This window comes from Eschscholzia californica, unplaced genomic scaffold (genome assembly GCF_041429995.1).
Source record: "Eschscholzia californica isolate CP2 unplaced genomic scaffold, dmEscCali1.0.p SCAF_1, whole genome shotgun sequence".
NCBI classification, from domain to species: domain Eukaryota; kingdom Viridiplantae; phylum Streptophyta; class Magnoliopsida; order Ranunculales; family Papaveraceae; genus Eschscholzia; species Eschscholzia californica.
The window spans coordinates 2,391,133-2,411,545 of record NW_028238198.1 but is presented as its reverse complement, the minus strand read 5'-3'; the positions used below and the strand labels follow the sequence as shown (position 1 = coordinate 2,411,545).

Below are 20,413 nucleotides of genomic sequence, written 5' to 3'. Positions count from 1 at the left end.
AAAATATGATAAAATGACTAATTTATTAGAAAAACTTCCCTAAATTAATGGACACCTAAATGGGCCTTAAAATCTCTTTTAAGCTAAACTTGGCCCATTCAAGTTTTTATTGGGCTTAACTATTCAGCCCAAATGGCAGCTGGCTAAAGTGACTAGCACGTGTTAATAACTTACCGTTTTGTCCCTTACGGCCTATATACGAGTTACGACTTACGACCGACGTAAATAACGCAAATAGTCAAAAATAAGAAGATACGAGAGATTGGTAAATCCGTTATTTATTTGAATACCAGTGTCAATTTAATATTCATTTTCAGTCCTCGACAAAAAAGAAAGACCCCACCTAACCCCCCATTAATTTTGGTAAGACTCTCTGAACTACGAAGAAGGATTGTTAGCTTGTGTTTTGTGAGCTCAGTATTCACACCCACTGCATTTCCTGACTTCTCTCTCTCTATCTCTACCCTTTCTCTCTCATCATCAGTGTTCAGATTACTTCAATGTTGTTTATGTTTCACAGTTAAGAACAAAACAGAAGAATTTGAGAAAATCAAAACAGATTTGCTGAAAAAGAAAGGGGGTTTTGTTTAGAAGGAAGAAAGATAGAGATGGGTTTAGCTAGTTTTCTCAAAGTAGTGGTTACAAATTTTGATATTCTTGCTGGGTATTTTTCCTTTTCTTTCCCCCTTCAATAAAGTAGAAATTTCTCATCCTCCTTCCTCTTCTTCTTCTTCTTCTTTGCTAATATGGGTTTATCTATGTTTACTTTTTTGCAGACCTTTGATTACTCTTGTTTATCCACTGTGAGTAATATCTGGTTTTACTTGGTTCATTATATTTGCTTGTTTTACCCTATATTCTTTGATGACCTAAAAGGGGTCTTCTTGAAATTTTAATATTTTAAGTTGTTTTAAAGTACTTCTTAACAAAAAAAAAAAAAAGTTGTTTAAAAGTACTAACATTGATTTGAAAATTGTACTAGTATGGTTTAATATTATATTTAAATTATGGTCTCAACTTCAACCAATTTACATTGATTTTCAGTTCAGGTTAAAACATAAGTTAAGATATCCTAGTATAGGTTCAATCAGTAGTAAGGGAAGTTTGGTACAATCAGTGAGGGGAGTTGAGATTGTTAAAATCGAAAGAAATTATGATCCTGGTTGAGAAGTTTTGGTTTCTCAAATCCAAAAAAGTTTGATTTTCCTTGGAGCCAGTTGGGTTGATACCCAAAAAAGTGCTATTTTCCTTGGAGCCAATTGGATGTGATAAAAGATTTAGATTTTTTTTTTTTTGATGAAGAATAAAAGATTTAGATTAGATTGGGTGTAAATTGGTTTTTGTAAACATGTTTTCCGACCACAGACCAAATGGAGTTGGAGCTTCATTACTATCTCTATCGAGTTTCTTTGTCAATATGCATAAAGTCGATATCTTTTAACCTCTTCTAGGTAATGATAAAAATGAGAACTTGCATTCTTTTGGCGTCTTTACAGATATGCATCAGTTCAAGCAATCGAGAGTAAGACTCCTGTTGACGATCAGCAATGGCTAACATATTGGGTTCTTTACTCCATGATCACCCTCTTCGAGCTTACTTTTGCTCGAGTCATTGAATGGTAAGTTATGGAAGACACGCGCGTATAAGTTTTGTATGTGTTCCTTTCATCTAGAACAAATGAAGCTCTCTTAGATTGTTCTCTTGACTTCCTACATGCCATGATTTCAGGTTTTAATGACATTTGCAGGTTACTAATTCGACGTTCTGATTGCAGGTTGCCCTTTTGGTCATATGCAAAGTTGATCGGCACTTGCTGGTTAGTTTTGCCTTATTTCAGTGGGGCAGCATATGTCTATGAACATTTTGTTAGACCGATGCTTATCAACCCACCATCGATCAATATCTGGTATGTCCCATGGGGTAAGAAAGATATTAAGGAAGAGGATATTTTGACAGCTGCAGAGAAATATATAAGAGAAAATGGAACAGAAGCGTTTGAGAGGCTCATTAGCAAGGTATGTTTGTTTAGAACTAGTCATGGTCACAGTGTTCATATTTATTAAGTACTCCACGCTTGCATATAATGAAGTATCGATGTCTAAGAAGATAAGAATAAAACCTCGAGATACCATCTTTAAACGAATGGCAGTCATACTCTCCTATTTCGTTCTTTGTAAGTAAATCCTGCCATTCTCTCTAGTTTACGTACACGTCCGACCAACCGGCCAGATCAATACGGCACATTTTCTTTCTCGCATGAGGCATGTATGAAGAACATCCATGCTAAGGCCGAGGACACCAAAATTGCCTAGCTAAAATAAGAAGACAAAATGCCACTTTACAAGCCAAGAAAGTCTTCCTAAGCAATGTGGGGCTTTCCATTTACATCAACTCCATACGGCCAACGGTGTTAAGAACTCTTCTTAACTTGGTTACAGTGTCAACCTACCCGTAAAATCACACAAAAAGATAATGCAGATATTGTAGTGAAGGTTTCGATTGATGGGCGTAAATTGTTTTTTGTTTTTGTAGGCTGATAAGGAAGCAAGGTTGACGGACACTACCAACTATATGATATTTGATGGGGATTATAGATATTGAGATTGTAACTATTAGCTATCCATCATCTCTAACAACCACTTTTCTTAGGTTAGGTTGAGAACCTCTCAGTCTTAGTCTGGTTGTGTTATTTATACTTGAATTGTCTCACTTTTCTAAGCTTAAAGTTGTGGTGTTAATATTTGAGCAATGTAATTGTAGTCTCAGACCTCTTCTTTCTTTCTTTTTTTCTTTTTTTGGTGTCACCGCATCTCTAGTAGAACAACAACCAAATTACAATGGTTTTAGTTTTCATGTGAATGCAGTTGTGTTTGTTTATGTCCTTCGTGAAATGTACAAGAGAGAATCAACTGGTTGTGTCTGATTAATTATGATCCAACGACCCGAACCCTAGTAGTTATTGATATTGTCCTAACTTGTCATTCTAAGCACAAATCCAATATGTATGTGGTTTTGTTTTGTTCTGTTCCTTCTCAGCATATGATACAGATACAGTCACCCTTTTAAGATGATTATGTCAAAGAACATGAGTTCCATTTGATGCTTCTATCAGGGCAGTTCTTACTAGTTCTGCTGCTGGGTCCAATAATTTGTTTACTATATTAGAGGAATTGCGATCATGGCAAATCACAATATCATAGTATAAATTTGAAAGAAGAACATTTGTGAAAAAGTAATCTTTTGTAAGTCATTCAAGAAGTCGAGGTTACTTCATTGCAGTTATCGATAATCCAGTACATAAAAGTGGATGGCAGATTCTTCTTACCCACCCACAGAATGAAAGAACCAAAAGAAGAAAAAAATTCAAAAGCTTCAATCTAATGTGGACTACTTGAATGTAGTCTGAGTGAGGAAGACTTGAAGGTATAGCATTCATCAGAATTCCACTAGTCTTACCATGTAAGCAAAAAACTATGCAATTCCACTAGCTTCAACCTAATCGAAAATCACTCAGTTGCTTCGGGATCTTCGGTAGTTGATGCAATGATTTCTTGGGCTTCTGCAAGAGCCGACTCTTTCGCATCAACTGCATATAAGATCTTTCTGATTGCTGCAGCTACCTAAATATAGAGGGAAAAAAAGAGAATTATACACCGATAGTAGGATTTGAGAAGCTAAATTGAAAACATCATTACCATTAAAAGTTGTGCAGGCAACGAAAGAGAAAGAATTTACCGTTAGATGTTCCACCTCCGGAGTTTGGCAAAGTATTTCAACATCTCGCAACTTTGCAAAGTAGAAATCTCTTTCTTTTTCCAAATGGTCCACCGAGAGCTTCAGATCCATTACCTGTAATCAGGAAGAGCATCATAACTATTACTCAACACATACAGAACTAGGAAGAATTTTGTGTTAGATTAGTTGTCTTCCTAATAATAACCATAGTAGTTCTTCCACTAATTTGAGATAAAAAAATCTTAAAAATGTTGGTAGGGATTGAAAAAATAGATTTCATATATAATCTTAAAACTGCCCCCTCCCCCACAGTTACACTAGACGAATTCAGTATCCTTACTTAAGAAGGATATAGTCTTGGTGGAGCTCTCTGTGTTGGTTGACCTAAAATGTCTACTCCTAGGAGATAAAATCCTCTACTTCAAGTGTCACGAAAACTAGGCTCTTTCAAAAACAGGATACTAGTATGTCCTTACAATTCTGAAAAAAAAAAAAGAACGTTTTTCAACAATAGGATACGTAATATACCTTCCCAGAGAGTGCCTGAATTTCACTACCACAGTCAGCAACGCCAGACATCGGACATGTTTTCCCCTGTCTAGCTCCTACAACAATACATTTCAACTTCATGCAAGTTCAATGAGATGGATCATGCACAAACATAAAAGATTGTTGCACAATTCAAGAGCTAACCAGCAGTTTTACTGACACCAGTTGCATCTCCAGAGGTAGGCAAGTTGTTTGATTGCAACGATTTCGTGACTTTGCTAACTCCCTTCGGGTTCCGTTCTTTCCCACCCTTGCACCTTCTCTCTACTGGATTGTAATTCCTAAACAAAAAAATTATAGATTTAAGAGATTAGGGTACTGAATCTACTGATAATATATCAAAGGATGATGACAAAGAGATAAGAAGAAGTTGATTACTCATTCATAATGCCACCATTTACAGAATCACAGTAACGTTTTAGCCACTGCAAGAACTCCAAGTTATCTAAAGGGCGTCCTTTCACAAGCCTGTTAACTTCAATATGCTGTCACAATAGAGTTCATAAATTAGCACACAAGTACAATATCTTAATCAAGATCGATCTTTTCATACTAACAATTAAAACCCCGTTAATAATAGCACATCTAGAACCTGACGCATTCAAGTATTCTAGACCGTCACTAGATTTATTGAGCAAATCTAATGTTCTGATGAATTTCACTATCCAAATGATGGGTAACATATGAAGAAGATAAAGTTACTAAAAGTTCAAAGAAATGAAGTTTGACCATGCAAACCATTTATTCGTGAATCGTGATTCATTAGTAAAACTCTCTATACAATACAAACTAAACCAAATCTAACCAATCAGCATTTAGGTTATCATGAAGGTCATGAGATATACCAAGTAATATTTAGAGTTGAAAGAACTTAAATCTGATACAGAAATGCTTGAAATACAGCATAAAAGACACAACAAGTACCTTTTCTAATTTTAACTTGTTAAAGACTTCTTGCAGAACCTTGTAGTTTTGAATCATGTCATATTCCGTCTTCGCGTCAAAGTTCACCTAAATAAACCGAGCTTAATTAGATCATCTCTGAGACAGATATCGCGAAATAGAATGAAAACAGGTAAACAAGCTAGATACGAGGTAAGGTTATACCTTGTGCATTGGGACAACTCCAGGATGGGTCATGTCCATCATTTGACATTGAACAGCGCCGGAAGCAGCCTACCATAATATTTTTTTAATCAATATGAACAAAGAGAGAAAAGGTCGACTAAAAAACAAGCATAAGCCTTCATCTAGTGCATTACTGCCAAAATCAGGTGCCGCACATAGACCTATACACGCAACATTGAAGTGTTACTACTATATGAAACATTTTGTGAACTTAAATCAAGGTATCCCATACGTAGTTAAAGGCGTCGCCTAGGAGCCACGTGCCCCAAGTCAGCATGCCTACTTTTTTCTTAAAGATGAATCTTTAGTTTTGTATTAATATCATGAATACTGATGAAAACATGAAAAATGCATAAAAGGTGTTTCCCCCATCATCGGGTTCGCTTAGCCTAGCTGACGTAAGGCGATGGCGCACCACTTCGCCTTACGCCTCGCCTCAAACAACATAGGGTAACCCTAGAGTTATCAAAAGACGGAATGCCTTGATCAAACTATATAACTCAATTCATTTACCAAAATTCTTCAAGGCTGAAATGGAAAAGGTAAACAATTATCAAGAGAAGTGTACATACAAGATGAACAATAGGGCAAATTTCAAATGCATGCAATGTTCCAAATTTTTATTTTTTTAATTGGTAGATCCTATACTTCTTTTACACAAAGAAAACAAAAGTCACAGAATAGATGCAAGATAAAAAAGAAAAGAGAAGTGATTTGACATTTACTTTTCATCTATCAATTAGGTCATCTAATAACCCCACCCCCACAAACAAAAAAAAAAAGCAAGAATGACAAAATGCCTTGCGTACAAATTTAAAATGCTAAAAAGAAGAAAGTCGATGCCTTGCCTATCAATTACCCTAAAAGGCCAAATTCATTTGACAAAAACTAAAAAAAATTAACCGACTATCAAAGAAAATCGAAATCAACACGAAACCCATCAAAATTACAGGAAAAGGGTAACAGAAAAACCTAAGATTATAATACCTCTTCAACCCTAGAGAGATTTAGTTGGAGAGTGGCGTTGATCCAAGCCAGAATTTCACTCCTACCCACAAAATAAGCACTATCCATCATCCCTATACTCGCTGCCATCGCCATTACTAGAAATTCTAAATTATGAGAAAGGGTTTCTTTTCAAATGTCGATCTCTTGAATGAAAAATGAAATACAGAAAATTCGTTTGTTTTCGTTAAACAAGATTTGACGAGGGAATCCAAATTGAAGGATTTGAAGATGAAAAGACTTTTGCTGAAAACGAAATGCGAAAGAATTGCGGCGATTTTCTAGGGTTTAGATCGTTTGCTAGAGGCTGAAGAAACAAGGGGATGGATCAAAGATTTGCAGAAGAGAGAGAGAGAGAGAGAATAGGGGACAGAGGGGAGGGTGGGGGGTTTTGAAGTAACTGAAAGCGAAAGAAAAGTAAAGGCAGTGGACAAGAAGAAGAATCACACTCCCAATATATAAAAAAATGTTTTTCTAATTATCGGCTGAAAATTAATTTTAAAAAATTCTAAAGTTCTGTGGGCACCACCCAATTGCATGAGCAACCAATCCATTTGGTTTTCTATTATGATGTCTCACGCACAAATATCAGGTCTCTTTCAAGGGTATAAGATTAATGGCTTAGCTCCTCCAATTTCACATCTGCTCTTTGCGGAAGATCTATTCATTTTTGGTGGATGCAATATCATGAATTTTTATGGACTTCATCAAGTTTTACACCTTTATACAAATTTTTCAGGACAACAGATAAATTTTCACAAATCGTCAATATACTTCAGCAAAGGCGTATCTGATGAATTAAAAATAGAAACTGCCTCATTCTTAGAAGTGGGACAAATGACTATATATGAAAGATATTTGAGAAATGAGATTCTTAAACTTGATACAATAATTAATTCTTATCAGTTTTTACTCGAAAAGGTTCGAGGCAAGATGGACAGGTGGAAACAAAAAATGATCTCTCAAGAAGGAGTGTTATTGTTAAATCCGTACTTTCTTCTTTATAAATTTTCTTTATGAGTATGGCTAAGATTCCTATTGGAGTAATCAGACAGATGGAAAAGATTGAACGCAACTTTTGGTGGGGACATTCAGAAGATTCTCGAAAGTTACACTTTATCGATTGGAAGGACACATGCCTCCCACAATGAGTAGGCGGCTTGGGATTTCGACGTTTAGAGTTGGTGAACAAAGCATTATTGGCAAAAATTACTTGGCATTTTATCATCAACCCCCATCAAAATGGGCCGAACTTCTCGCTGCAAAGTACTTGAAACAAAATAGTATTTGGACTGCAGTTCCAACATCAACTTCATCTTCTTTGTGGAAAGCAATACTTCAGACACGTCCATTATTTTCAAAGATATGTCAATGGCAAATTGGCAATGGTAGTTCAGTTAAGATCTTTACTGAACCCTGGATTCGAAGTCGTGAATAAAGCCCCCAAACTGGCCAACTAATATAAGTTTGTTGAGAGACTTAATTGATCCAGTAACAAGACAATGGAGTGTATCAATTATTCAATCATTATTTCCTCTAGATTTTTCAAATAAAATTTGGGCATTAGGCTACCGCATTTTGAAAAGGAAGATAACTTTATTTGGAAACCAACAAAAAAAGAGGATATTCTCTACTAAACCGTGTTATCAAGAACTCTTCAATCCAAATTCTGATGAAACAGCATTAGAATCTTTAAATTGGTCACGATTTTACAAAAACTCGGGCTTTTACCAAAGGTCTGGTGTTTCATATGGAAATTAATTCATTCGGGAATTGCTGTTAAAATGAATATTCACCGATTTGTTTCACGACACTTTTTGCCCTCGTTGTCATCAATCTGAGGAAACTATAAACCATCTGTTTCTCTCTTGTGCAATAGTGAGACAACTTTGGGACTTATTTGAACTTTCAACTCCGTCTCCAGGTAATTAGGAAACGATCTTACTTTCTCCAATGGTGGCTCAACCAAAATAGTAACTACTACATGTTCAATAAAGTTTGTATTGTCTTCTGGAATCATTGGAAAGAACGCAACAGAGTTACTTTTGAAAGCTTAGAATACAACATTCAAAGGATTATGCTCCATATCAACACTGATCTTAGACAATTCGGAGTTCAACCTTATGAATCGGGAAACACAACATTGCTACAAAATCTAATAGTACAACCACATTAGATTGCTCCACCCGATTCTTTTGTTTAGAAAAATGTGGATGGAGCATGTTCCAATGAAGGAGCAAGGTGTGATGCAGTTGTGATGCAGTTGTGATGCAGTTGCTCGTTCTTCGAATGGAGAATTTCTTGCCGGCCTTTCATGTCGACTTTGCTGCTCTACATCTGATATTGCTGAAGTCCATGCAATTTTACTTAGAATAAAACTATCTTTAAAGCATAACTTTTCGAAAGTTATAATTGAAAGCGATTCAGAAAAATTTCATTAATAGCATTTCACCTGCATCCATTGATCCTCCTTGAAAATTACAACGTTTCCTCTCGGATATCGAACGTTACGAAAGCTATTTTGAGTCAATTCAATTTCTTTTTTGCCCCCGAACTTGTAATAGGGTTGCTCATGAATTGGCCGCTCTAGTATTGCATGAGAATCTGTATGGAGAATGGAACTCCACTAACATTCCATCGTGTATTATCTCTTATGTAATTTTTATTATTAATGAAATTATAGTTTCTGTTTCAAAAAAAATTCCATTTGGTTTCAGGTGTCGTTTGGCAACCAAAAGTAGAAGTTCTTTTACTTGTAGTAGAAGTTTTTTGGCTTCAAAAATGTAAAAAATTATCATAAGTATGTTTGGCGAAAATGTTACTTGTAAATAAAAAAGTCAAAAAGTTAATTTGGTTATGTAATTTACTTTTCTATTTTTTTCTCATAAAGATACTTGATTTCAATTAAATTTATTTATGATTTTCATGATTACTCTTTTGGAATAGGTGGTGGTGGTGGTATGATGATGGTGGCAACGATGGTGGTGGAGGTATGGGGGATGGCGGTGGAGGTATGGGATAGTGGCGGTGGATGTATAATGGTGGTGGCGGTGCAAGTACGTTGGTGGTAGTGGTGGTTGAGACACAGTGGTGATGGTGGTGGTAGAAGTATGGAGGTGGAAAGGTACAATGGTGGTGGAGGTATGGTGGTGGTGGTGGTTGAGATATAATGGTGGTGGAGGTTTGAGGTGTGGTGGTGGTGGAGTGTATAGTGGTGGTGGTGGTACAACAATGTGGTGGAAGTTTAGTTGGGGTGGTGGAGCGTAAATAAATAAATAAATTTTTTTGGTAAAGTAACATTCTTGCATATGTTGAAGAAAAGTTGCTTAACTATAAAATCAAAAGCTGAAAATATGAACTTAAAAGAAAGTCAAATTTTAACTTATGTGAAGTCGGGAATTTTCACGTTACCAAACTAACTTTTTTTACCTTTCTACTTAAATAAACAAAAAAGTAACTTATTTTAGCGTTGCCAAACGACACCTTAGAATAAGTATAGGGTTATTTCCCTAATGGCCCCCAACTTTGTGACCAACTTCCCGCCTGACCTCCTACTTTACGAGAAATACTCATATGACCCCCTTACGTTATAACACCGTTACTCTCTCTCCTCCATCTCTTTTTCTCTCTCTGCCATGTCACGCCACAACATCTGTTACGCCACCTCATCACCTTCACCGGCAGGGTCGCCTGCCGGTCAAATTTCCGACCGGCGACCTTCAAACTAAAAAAAAAAAATTCTCTTCTTCTTTTTCCTCTCTCTCTCTCTCCCTCCGGTTTTCTCTCTCTTCTTCTTCTCTCCTTTATCTCTCTCATCTTCTTCCTCTCTCTCTCTAAAATGGCCGGCGAAGGGCGGAACCCTTCGCCGACCATTTTAGAGAGAGACAGAGAGAGTGAGAAGAAAGGGGAAGAGAGAGAGAGGAAGAAGATGAGAGAGATAGAGAGAGAAAGGAAGAAGAAGAGAGAAAAAATAGGAGAGATAGAGGAAGAAGAAGAAGATAATTTTTTTTTTTTTTTTGTTTGAAGGTCGCCGGCCGGAAATTTGGCCGGCCGACGACCTCTGCCGGAGAAGGTGATGAGGTGGCGTAACAGATGATGTGGCATGACATGGCAGAGAGAGAAAAAGAGATGGAGGAGAGAGAGTAACAGTGTTATAACGGAAGGGGGCTATATGGGTATTTCTCGTAAAGTAGGGGGCCAAGCGGGAAGCTGGTCACAAAGTTGGGGGCCATTAGGGAAATAACCAATAAGTATATGATAGAAGTCAAATTTTGAGTGAGACACTGCGACTAATGATATAGTTACATTTTCTTTTAGACAAATGGTCTATAAACTGACATTCTATAGTCACAATGGGTGCTGATTTCGCCAAGTATACGAAGGGCAAGAGAAAAAATAACATTGACACACCGACAGAGAAACATCGTGGTAGGGGTGTGAGAGGAGGAAAAGAGAGTAGACCAGGAAGAGGAAAATAGGTCTACAACACCAAATATGTTTGTATACTTGGTCCATGTCAATGGCCCTACTTATGAGGGTTGGGCAGTTTTATCGAATGAGGAATTTTATGTATCAATACATTTTTACTATTGACACATGCACGTCATCCAAACACACATTTACGACACAAATATCTTTTTCTCCAATTTTGACTGGCAACTCACGGAACACTTCGCCCCGGTAAAACCCAAATCGGGGTATTTCCTCTTAAAGTGTAAAACCCTGGATCGGGGTATGAATTTCTTCCAGGGAGTTTCAATATAAACCTCCCAAAATGAGACAGTGGTGGTGGTCGGTAAGATCGCTGACGACAATGAAAAAGAAAATGCTTGGTGTATACAAATAAACTTGATTGACCTAAGGCATATTTTAAATGCACTCATCATTTTTGTCATGTACACTCCAAAATTCCAAAATTGGAGGTTATAGATTCGATTCCCATGGGAGGTGGAATTCATGGTTATTAACCTTGGGTTAAAGGTATAAATAATATAATAAGTATGTCGGGCTTTAGGTCTCTTTCATGTTGTTGGGCTTTATACCTTTTCTTTATTATAAGTTTAACTTAGGCGGTTATTGTGCTTATCACATATTCACGATGTACCAATGTCCTGTAACGACTAACGTAGATCGTAGTCAATTTCTCAAAAAAAAAAAAACAGATATGAGTGCATATAACGAAAATGGTGAGTGCATTTAACAATTCCCCCTAGGCCCAGTCAAGCGAAATCACGGAATCCGGTGTGTTTAAAATTTGTGAGACTGAACCACTAAAGCCCAGACCAGCATATATGAAACAGTAAGTTAGGGTTTCGTAAGGTTCATCAGGTATATAATCCTCAGAACTACTTTCTGCTTCACTTTCCCTTCCGCCATTTCAGTTGAAGTACATTAATCCAAGCACATCGGAGGACGGTGGTGAACTGAACCGGCGACGTTGAAGATCGAGGATGGTCCACGTCAACTTTTACCGGAACTGTAAGTTTTCTTCCTCTCTCTTAATTCTTGTTAATCTTCTCGAATCAGATATCTTCCGAAACTAGTTTGATGATTGAAGTAATATAATCTATATTCGATTTCGATCTCAGGTAGTTCTTGCTCGCATGGTTCTTAATAACTCATTTCTTCGATTCACTCTGGTTAATTTGCCATTTTAGCTTTAGTTCTTCATGTTTTAGAGATAATCATTTTGCATAAGCCATTGGAAAACATTTAGGGTTTACATGATAGATTTCTACTTTATCAGAAGACCTAATTCTTCTCTAATCTGTTTTGCATTGTTTTTTTTTGTCTTAGTCAGATCTGAATTCTAACTCGTGGTCTGAATTGGCTCATGTGGAATTTAGGTCTAGTTGAGTCAGATAGTGAGAGATAGACGAGTCATACAATGAGAGAAAACAAACACCATTTTAGTATTTTGATTTAGTTAGTTATGATTCGTTACTTAGTTATGGATAGTGAAAGATTGTGATTGTAAATGTAATTTGTGGTTTTTAGATGGGAAAACATTCAAAAAGCCTCGTCGTCCATATGAGAAGGAGCGGCTGGATGCTGAGCTGAAGCTTGTTGGTGAGTATGGGTTGAGATGTAAGAGAGAATTGTGGAGGGTTCAATATGCTTTGAGTCGTATCCGTAATGCTGCTAGAATGCTTCTTACACTTGATGAGAAGAACCCTCGCCGTATATTTGAGGGTGAAGCTCTTCTTCGTAGGATGAACAGATACGGACTTTTGGATGAGAGTCAGAACAAGCTCGATTACGTTTTGGCCCTTACTGTTGAGAACTTCCTTGAGCGTCGTCTTCAAACTCTAGTATTCAAGTCTGGTATGGCTAAGTCAATTCATCACGCACGTGTGTTCATCAGACAGAGACACATCAGGTATAACACAAGATCACAATTGCTATAATATATATATATATATATATAAAATATCACGCCGCCGTTATTACTTTCCGTTCCTAGATTGTGTTATTTGCCTGAAATTGGAATTGGAGTAGGTTATATTTATTATTTTTTGGGAGTTGCATTTTTTCGGTGGAGTTTGGTTGTCACGTCTCTTCATTTACCCATTATGTGTATTTGCTTTAAGCTGTACTAGTAAAGCCTCTCGTTTAGGATAAACGCCATTTAGAAACTATGTTGTCTTTGTAGTTTATTGTTATCTAGGACGAAGACGGTTGTTTTAGATTGATAAAATTGTGTAGAATATCCACATAACTAACAAGTCTGATGCTAGCCGAGGGACTAAGTTGAAACTATTATTAATGCACAGGTGAAATTAATAGTAACGATGCATGCTTTTAGAATGACATTGAGTACAAATGTGAAGTATAAGTTGACTTCAATCTGCAAGGGTTATACACATGTAAGATTTTGATAAACTTGAGTAAGTTTCAGATGATCAATTGGTTGTATTCGTAAGGTCTGTAAATCCTTATTGATTGAATTCGTAAGTTTTTCAGTACATCCTACTCCTTGGTGCTCTCTGAAATTTATATTGGGATTTCATAATTATTCGTCAACTAAGAACGAGTTTTCTTGTTTGTTAGATATATGGGTTTCCAAATACATCCAGACTTTCTGTAGATTCATGGATCTCTTCTTGTTTGACTGTTTGTTCAGATTGTGTTCTTGATTGTCGAGGAACTTGGTATCTTATTAAGTGATGAAGTACTGTGATGATAAATTATTCTACGAGTGCTTATTTGTTGTTTTACCCCATTACCCATTTAACTAGGAAGGCTAAATATCAACCTTATGGTGGTTTGACAGGGTTGGGAGGCAGGTAGTGAACATCCCTTCTTTCATGGTGAGGGTTGATTCACAGAAACACATTGATTTCTCACTCACCAGTCCTCTGGGAGGTGGAAGACCTGGGAGAGTTAAGAGAAGGAACATGAAAGCAGCTGCAAAGAAAGCTGGTGGTGGAGATGGTGATGATGAAGATGAAGATTAAGCTATATCTGACAACATCTGTCAGCAAAAAATCTGATGAGGTTCACTTTCTGATATCTATCTCCCTCATTTTGCATTAGAGAAACTTAGAGAGATTCTTCTTAACTTAGAACCTTTTGAAGGTAAATGTTATAAAGGAAGGGATTATGTAATTTTTTTTTCTTGTCACATTGAGTTTACTTGTTTAGTATAACTTCTTGTTTTCAAGTTTCATAGTAGGTCTTTCATCAAAAAAAAAAGTTTCATAGTAGGTCTTTCATCAAAAAAAAAGTTTCATAGTAGGTAAATGAAATTTCATCACCATAGAGGTGTCGATCTTGTCTGAGTGGCCTTACTGTGCCTGTTCTTGGGTTACCCGTCGAGATCTACTCTCGAATTGACGGTAGTGAGATGAGTTTATAAAGTTATTCTACTGTGAGATGAGTTTATAAAGTTATTCTACTGATATATCTAGGCATCTGGCAATGTTTGAAGAGACTACAATTCAAAGTCTACTTATCCGTTGGTACCATTTGTACTGATGAATTTGTGGATGGGAGTTTGGCAAGTGGTAGGCTAAGAAACCAAATTTATTTGTAATTATCAAAACCAGCCCTAGTGGAAATGTGGTCAGGCTGGGGTGACTAATTTACATTAGGAAAATAAATATCAATGCCACATGCAACCCAAACCTCATAATCTTGGGTTTCTTGATAAGCTCAAGCTTCTCAACTCCTAAATGTTTCCATTCACATTTTGCCAAGTAGTCTTCAATTTTGCCTAATATTGTTCAACTCCATTAATTGTTTAATTTATTGTTCTCACTAATACCCACGTATCTATTCAAGATATATTTATCTTGTATGACACATAGTATACTAAAGACCAAATCCCTAAATTACTCATTTGAATCTAGCTTGATTAGGGACTAATTGATTAGTTTTAATAAATTGCCAATAAAAAAAAATAATTTTTTAGGACTCACATTCCACTACATTTTATAAATGCTAATATCGTTAATCATTAATTCAATTATGAACTAGTTCACTAATCATTTTGGTTGATGGGGGCAAGTTACAAAAAATGAAAAAAATAAATAAGTAGCATATGTATGATAGTTTATATTGCTCGCGAGAGTGTCTGAAACCTGTGTTATAGATGTAGACCCAAACTTACTAAGCACTGAGGCCTGCGGGACAAAACCTCACACTACATTGGATAGTGGATGGCAAAGTGAGGCCAATATCATCGTGGGGTCTATGTTGTTGTTGTGTACTCCGATGTCGGACGAATGCTATGTTTTTTCCCATACCAAGGTTTCTTGGGGGGTCTGTGGAGTCTTGAGTCTTGACCAAACCAAAATTTTGTTAAAAGAGCTTGAAGTAGTTGAAGCGGATCGGTAACTGCAAAGGTTTAGCGTGTAACAATATGGATTGTCGTAGGACTACGTGATCATTTGAATGATGGAGTTTTCAAACATCTCAACCTATTGATCCACTTAGGGTTTCTGAGACCAAGCCACCTCATGATCTCAATATGTAAAAAGGTATATACGTTAAAGGATGGATTTCCATACCAAATATGGCATATTGTTCGTTTTCAAAACCTCATTAGTCTCGTGATTAGGCGTGATTCATATGTTAACGTTAAGATAAACTCTAATACTACACCAACTCCTAGTCCTAGGATATATACCAATTTGTAGCCACGTGCCTTGTTAATAACTGCGGTCTTTCGCATACAACAAACTGATAGAAGTACCGAATCATGAAAACTTTCGCACACTCCACCTCTGTATAAATAGGAGAACGATGAAACAGAAAAAAAAAACTCGTTTAGAGCACTTCAGTTCCTGATTTTCTCTCTCTAAAAACTTTCTCTCTCTTTCCGATCATTGAATTATGACGGTAATTAAAACAAGAGAAGAAATTTCTTGTATCGATTTCGATCAGAAATTAAAACGGAATTCTGTTATGAATTCCCATGAATTTCATACTGATGAATCGAGGAAATCATATTGTTTAAAGTTTGATCGGTGTTTTTCTGATAAGTTGAAGAGATTTATGGAATTTCAAGAACAAAATGATATTACGAGCGAAGGAGGATCATCATCATCATCATCAGAGGAATTTGAATCTCCTAGATCAGTTAATCGGAATTTTAGGGTTTTTCATCAGCAGATTTTGAAGATCATAGAAGAAGATTCACATCTCGGACAAGGATTGAACACGAATTTGATTCAGGTAAGTTGTCGTGTTCGATCGAACTGGTCGTCTAGGCAGATTTTGCCGTCTTCACGTCTCAGCGGAAAAATTTCTATCAAATCTCTTCAACCAAATAATGATCAAGAAGTAAGTTAATTAGTATTGAATGATCCATTATCAATAGTTCTTTGATGTGGTTACTGATTCCCCAACAAAGTATTGTACAGACTAGAGAGAGAGAGAGAGAGAGAAAGAGAGTGGTGAAGATTGAATATGTTGTAGTATGGTTTTTTTTTTCATTAAAATGTATGATGAGAAAGTTGTCAAACTATATATATGATCTTGTTTGCATTATAATCAGTATTACTCGTATTTTTTTCTCGAAACTACACGATAACATGAATACAATAGCAAATTATACATCACACATCAATTATTGTGATAGTCGTGTATCACCAGCGATAGAACTTTCGTCGAGAACAAAATCTTGTACCAGTTGGGGTTGAGTATCTACAGCGATGACACTCTTTTTTAACATATATGGGTTAGGAAGTCGCAGATAGTACCAGAACTGAGGCCGGGTTGTTGGTGAGAGTGGGGGATTGTGATAGTTCCACATCGCTTGGGAGGGAACTCGTAGTCGAGGTTAAAAATATACGATCATGCTTAAAGAGTGTCGATGACTTTTGGGACTTGGGAGGGCTCTCAGAGCTTTGCCCATAAACAAAATCTGCAAGACTCGGGTGTGGGTGTCTAGAGTATTTGACAATATCAATATCCAAATCTTGAGGTTGGCAAGTGATAATAGGAGGTGGGGGGGAGGAAAGAAAGAATAAGAACAAGAAATAAGGTTTTCTAAATAACCGTTTCCAGATCTAGTTTTGAATCTTCCGGCGAAGGGTCCTCCCTTCGCCGGAACCCTTAATGATTCCTTATTACTTCTCTTTTCCTCGTTCTCTTTCTCTTATACAGTAAAACCGTTTCGTGTTTTGTATGGTGGTGGTGTGAATGGGATATATGTTATGATTTGGTGGTGTTTTGTGTTGGGATGTGGTGGAGTCTAGTAATGGTAATGGTTTGAAGGTGGGGGTGTTGCGGTGGTGGTATGACTGGTTTTAGGGCTAGATCTATTTTCGAGTGAATTTAGGGTTTTCTAGATTCATTGCTACAGGGTTAGATTCACTCCAAAATTGGTTCCAAAAACCATTCCAGATCGATCTAATGGACATCTCTTCAATCGATCCACTCTACTTAATGGTGGTCTCAAATTCAGATCTATTGGTGGAGCGATGGGTTAATGGTAGTATGGTGATGATGTGATGGTGGTGGTGTTTTTAAATGCAGGGGGTGGGTGGTGGTGGTGTTTTATTGATGGTGATGGGTGGTGGTGGTGGAGCGATTGGTTTCTACGGCAAGATTGGGTGGTGCTTCGTGAAGGTGGTGTGGTGATAATGTGATTCTATGGTGGTGTGATGGCGACGATTCTCCGGTGACGGAGGCGGTTTTCTGGCGGCATCGGCGGTTTTCCGGTGTCGGCGACGGTTTTCCGACAACAAGGCGGTGTTTCTTTTATAAGTTTTACTGTTATTTTGTCGACCTTTAAAGTCTTTTCATTCTCGATCTTTTGGATCTTTGTCGGCCTTTAGGGTCTTTTGTTTGAGTCAGTGTCTAGTCCCATTTCTTTCTCTTCATGAGGCACTTTGCATTTAAAGGTATGTAACTCTCATGAAGTTTTCAGATGAGAGAAATAAGAATGATGTATCATCCATGTAAACAATGTGATTTTATCACTTATTAATGGAAATGGTTCCCTTGGCTTCAAAAAAAAAAAGGCCAGCGCTTTGGGGAAAGCTAAATAGTTTCCGGGGTGTGAAGTTTTGGGTGGAAACAAAAAAAAATTAGATTTTTTTATTTCCCCCAAACAACCAAATCCTTTTCAGCTTCTTCTTCCTTTCTCCGGCGACTCCACCATCTCCGACGACTACACCATTTCCGGCGAACTTTTTTTTTTCCTCCATCTCCGGCGAAGGGGAGGAGCCCCTTCGCCGGAAGTCTGGTTTGAAGAACAAACCAGATCTCGTCTGGTTTGTTCTTCAACCAGACGAGCTCCGGCGAAGAGGCTCCTCCCCTTCGCCCGAGACATTGAGAAGAAAGAGAGGGAGAAGAGAGAGAAGAAAGAGAAAGAGAAGAAAGAGAAAGAGAAGAGAGAGAAAGAGAAGAGAGAGAAGATGATGAAGTCGCCGGCAACATCCGGCCGGCGACTTTTTTCCGGCAACTTTAAAGGGGTGTTTGGTTTAACTTTTTTTTTGTTTTCCACCGTCTTCCCCGGAAACTTTAATGCTTTCCCCAAAACAACGGCCAAAAAAAAATAGGAGGTGGGGAGATCTTTTAGTGTTCTGGGAGCGCCTGTAGAACCTCTATTTCCAGCTTTTCAAGTTCTATAGCCTGGGTGTAGAGTATCTGAATCATAAAATCATTTAATTCGGAGCTGCAGATAAGGAATTTAAAGGCGCCACAGCAGTTACAAAGTTCAACCCCCTAAATCACCTCTCTTCTTTATTTACTCCCTGGTATTTCCAAAATGAATCTTTCCCCCTTCCTCGCCTACTATTCTTTACCCAATGAAGTGTCTACTGTTTAAGATGAGGAGCGACCACGAGATCCAGATAAACTTAAAGAAAAGAAAACATATATGGTTGAAGGGGAATATCTCATAAAAAAGCGTTCTATAGTAAGAAAAGATTAGTTCGAAATGAAAATCATGTGGTCTCGAATTTCAATTTGCTCTTCTCTTTCTCTCCTAAAATATGTTTTCCATCTTTCATTTGTTAATATTTATTTCTTATAGGCTGCGTTGGTTAGAATTGTGATTCTGATATCAGAATTAGAAATAGAAGCATGAGAAGTTGAACGCAGAATAAAAGTGATTCTGATATCAGAATTAGAAATTAAAGCACGAGAAGTTGAACGTAGAATATAGACAAACAAACGATATTACACCAAACAAAAATTTCTTCAATGTTATCTAGAAACATAGAATATAGGTAAGTTGATAAGTTTGTGACTTAATCTTTAGACCATACATTTCAATACCTAAATTTGAACAAAAGTATAAACCAATGATGACCTAGAGGCTAAAAGAGATAGAAATTTGTAATAAATGTGTGAGAATGAAGTGTTAAACAAATTTAACTGGCATAAAATAGACAAGTAAGTGATGTGTTTAAGAATTTGGTCTGGTTTTGGATGAACAAGACAATGAAAATTAATGTAGGACTGGCCATTTCAGAACTTAAGATCACATCAATGAAATAGTATGTTGGAGTGTGATTGGCAGTTGAGTGGTCCATATTTATTTATGATTAGAAATGGGCTTTAATATATCATATAAGTACAACCTTATCAAAAATGCATTCCTTTAGGACTCTTGTCTCCCTTCCAATCCCAAAATTGTCTAAGATATCAATTTTTTTGAGATTGAGTTTAAGAGTCATTCCATTCTTTAGGTTCATAGATATATGGTAAATATAAAAGAAGATACATCATCATGAAAAGCTTTAAATCTATAAACATCAAAGACAACATTTTGGGCTCTAAAAACCATATGTAAACCCTTAAAGGTAGTCCTATGGAGCTCAATATCCGTAAATTGATACATTTGTTTTATTTGTTCTCATCCTCTGAGTATCGAATTGGTGACATTCAGATTATTTGAATAGATGCACTAACAATTGGACAAACAGTTGTTTGCAAAACATCTTTCAACAACAAAAAAGAAAAAGTTGTTTGCAAAATATGAAATTATTAACTTGAAGATTTTATTGGAACATCATGCAAGGTTCTAGACATAAATATGATACGGAAGACACAACTTTTTTTAGGGAATCAAGTGGTTAAGATGACTTGCTCATCAAAAAAAAAAAAAGTGGTTAAGATGACTAGTAGTTTTCACTTATTGTTTTCTCATTGTCTCACATCTTCGAGATGAGCTCTCACAATTTAGGTTATGGGCACCTCAGTTTGGGAAAGGTTTAGAGTACTCCTTGGGGAGAAAAAAAGAAAAGAAAAACCTTAAACCACGTGGTGTCGTCTTATCAAAGACACGATAGCATATGATACGTATTATACCAGTGCATCGGCATGTGACACCTTTTAGCATATAAGAACAATACAGTAGACCAAGTCACCAAGACAATATGGCACCGGTTAATGACTGACTCGCATGTACGAGTAATGTGACACATTAAGTCACCAATTCCAAAGTAAAATTCTATATGTATAAAAATAGTTTAAATACTTTTGGTGGGAAGTGAACAAGGAGAAATTAAACAAGTCAATGGCTATAAAAAATATATA

The 20,413-nt window shown here is 36.8% G+C and overlaps 3 protein-coding genes across 4 annotated transcripts; 2 read left to right on the top strand and 1 right to left on the bottom strand.

Annotated features, from left to right (window-relative positions):
• Positions 1-354: 354 nt before the first annotated feature.
• On the top strand, positions 355-2,878 carry LOC147563149 (HVA22-like protein a). Its single transcript, XM_086635297.1, has 5 exons — positions 355-664; positions 777-803; positions 1,497-1,619; positions 1,776-2,016; positions 2,534-2,878. Exons 1-5 carry the CDS (start codon positions 609-611, stop codon positions 2,600-2,602), a joined length of 516 nt encoding a protein of 171 aa, XP_086491423.1. The 5' UTR covers positions 355-608; the 3' UTR covers positions 2,603-2,878.
• Positions 2,879-3,222: 344 nt separating this feature from the next.
• LOC147563148 (microtubule-associated protein RP/EB family member 1B-like) lies at positions 3,223-6,999 on the bottom strand. Of its 2 annotated transcripts, none has more exons than XM_086635289.1 (8): positions 6,401-6,999; positions 5,393-5,461; positions 5,210-5,296; positions 4,664-4,770; positions 4,430-4,566; positions 4,265-4,341; positions 3,737-3,850; positions 3,223-3,621 (listed from the first exon to the last, which is right to left on the bottom strand). In XM_086635289.1, the coding sequence occupies exons 1-8, from the start codon at positions 6,512-6,514 to the stop codon at positions 3,508-3,510; spliced, it is 819 nt and encodes a 272-aa protein (XP_086491415.1). In that variant the 5' UTR covers positions 6,515-6,999; the 3' UTR covers positions 3,223-3,507. The 2 variants fall into 2 exon arrangements, with proteins under 2 accessions (XP_086491415.1, XP_086491419.1); XM_086635293.1 differs by lacking the exon at positions 6,401-6,999 and adding an exon at positions 5,927-6,072 and having other exon boundaries at positions 5,393-5,574.
• A 4,696-nt stretch (positions 7,000-11,695) lies between these two features.
• Positions 11,696-14,087, top strand: LOC147563147 (small ribosomal subunit protein uS4y-like). Its single transcript, XM_086635282.1, has 3 exons — positions 11,696-11,896; positions 12,416-12,797; positions 13,692-14,087. Exons 1-3 carry the CDS (start codon positions 11,869-11,871, stop codon positions 13,873-13,875), a joined length of 594 nt encoding a protein of 197 aa, XP_086491408.1. The 5' UTR covers positions 11,696-11,868; the 3' UTR covers positions 13,876-14,087.
• Positions 14,088-20,413: the final 6,326 nt, after the last annotated feature.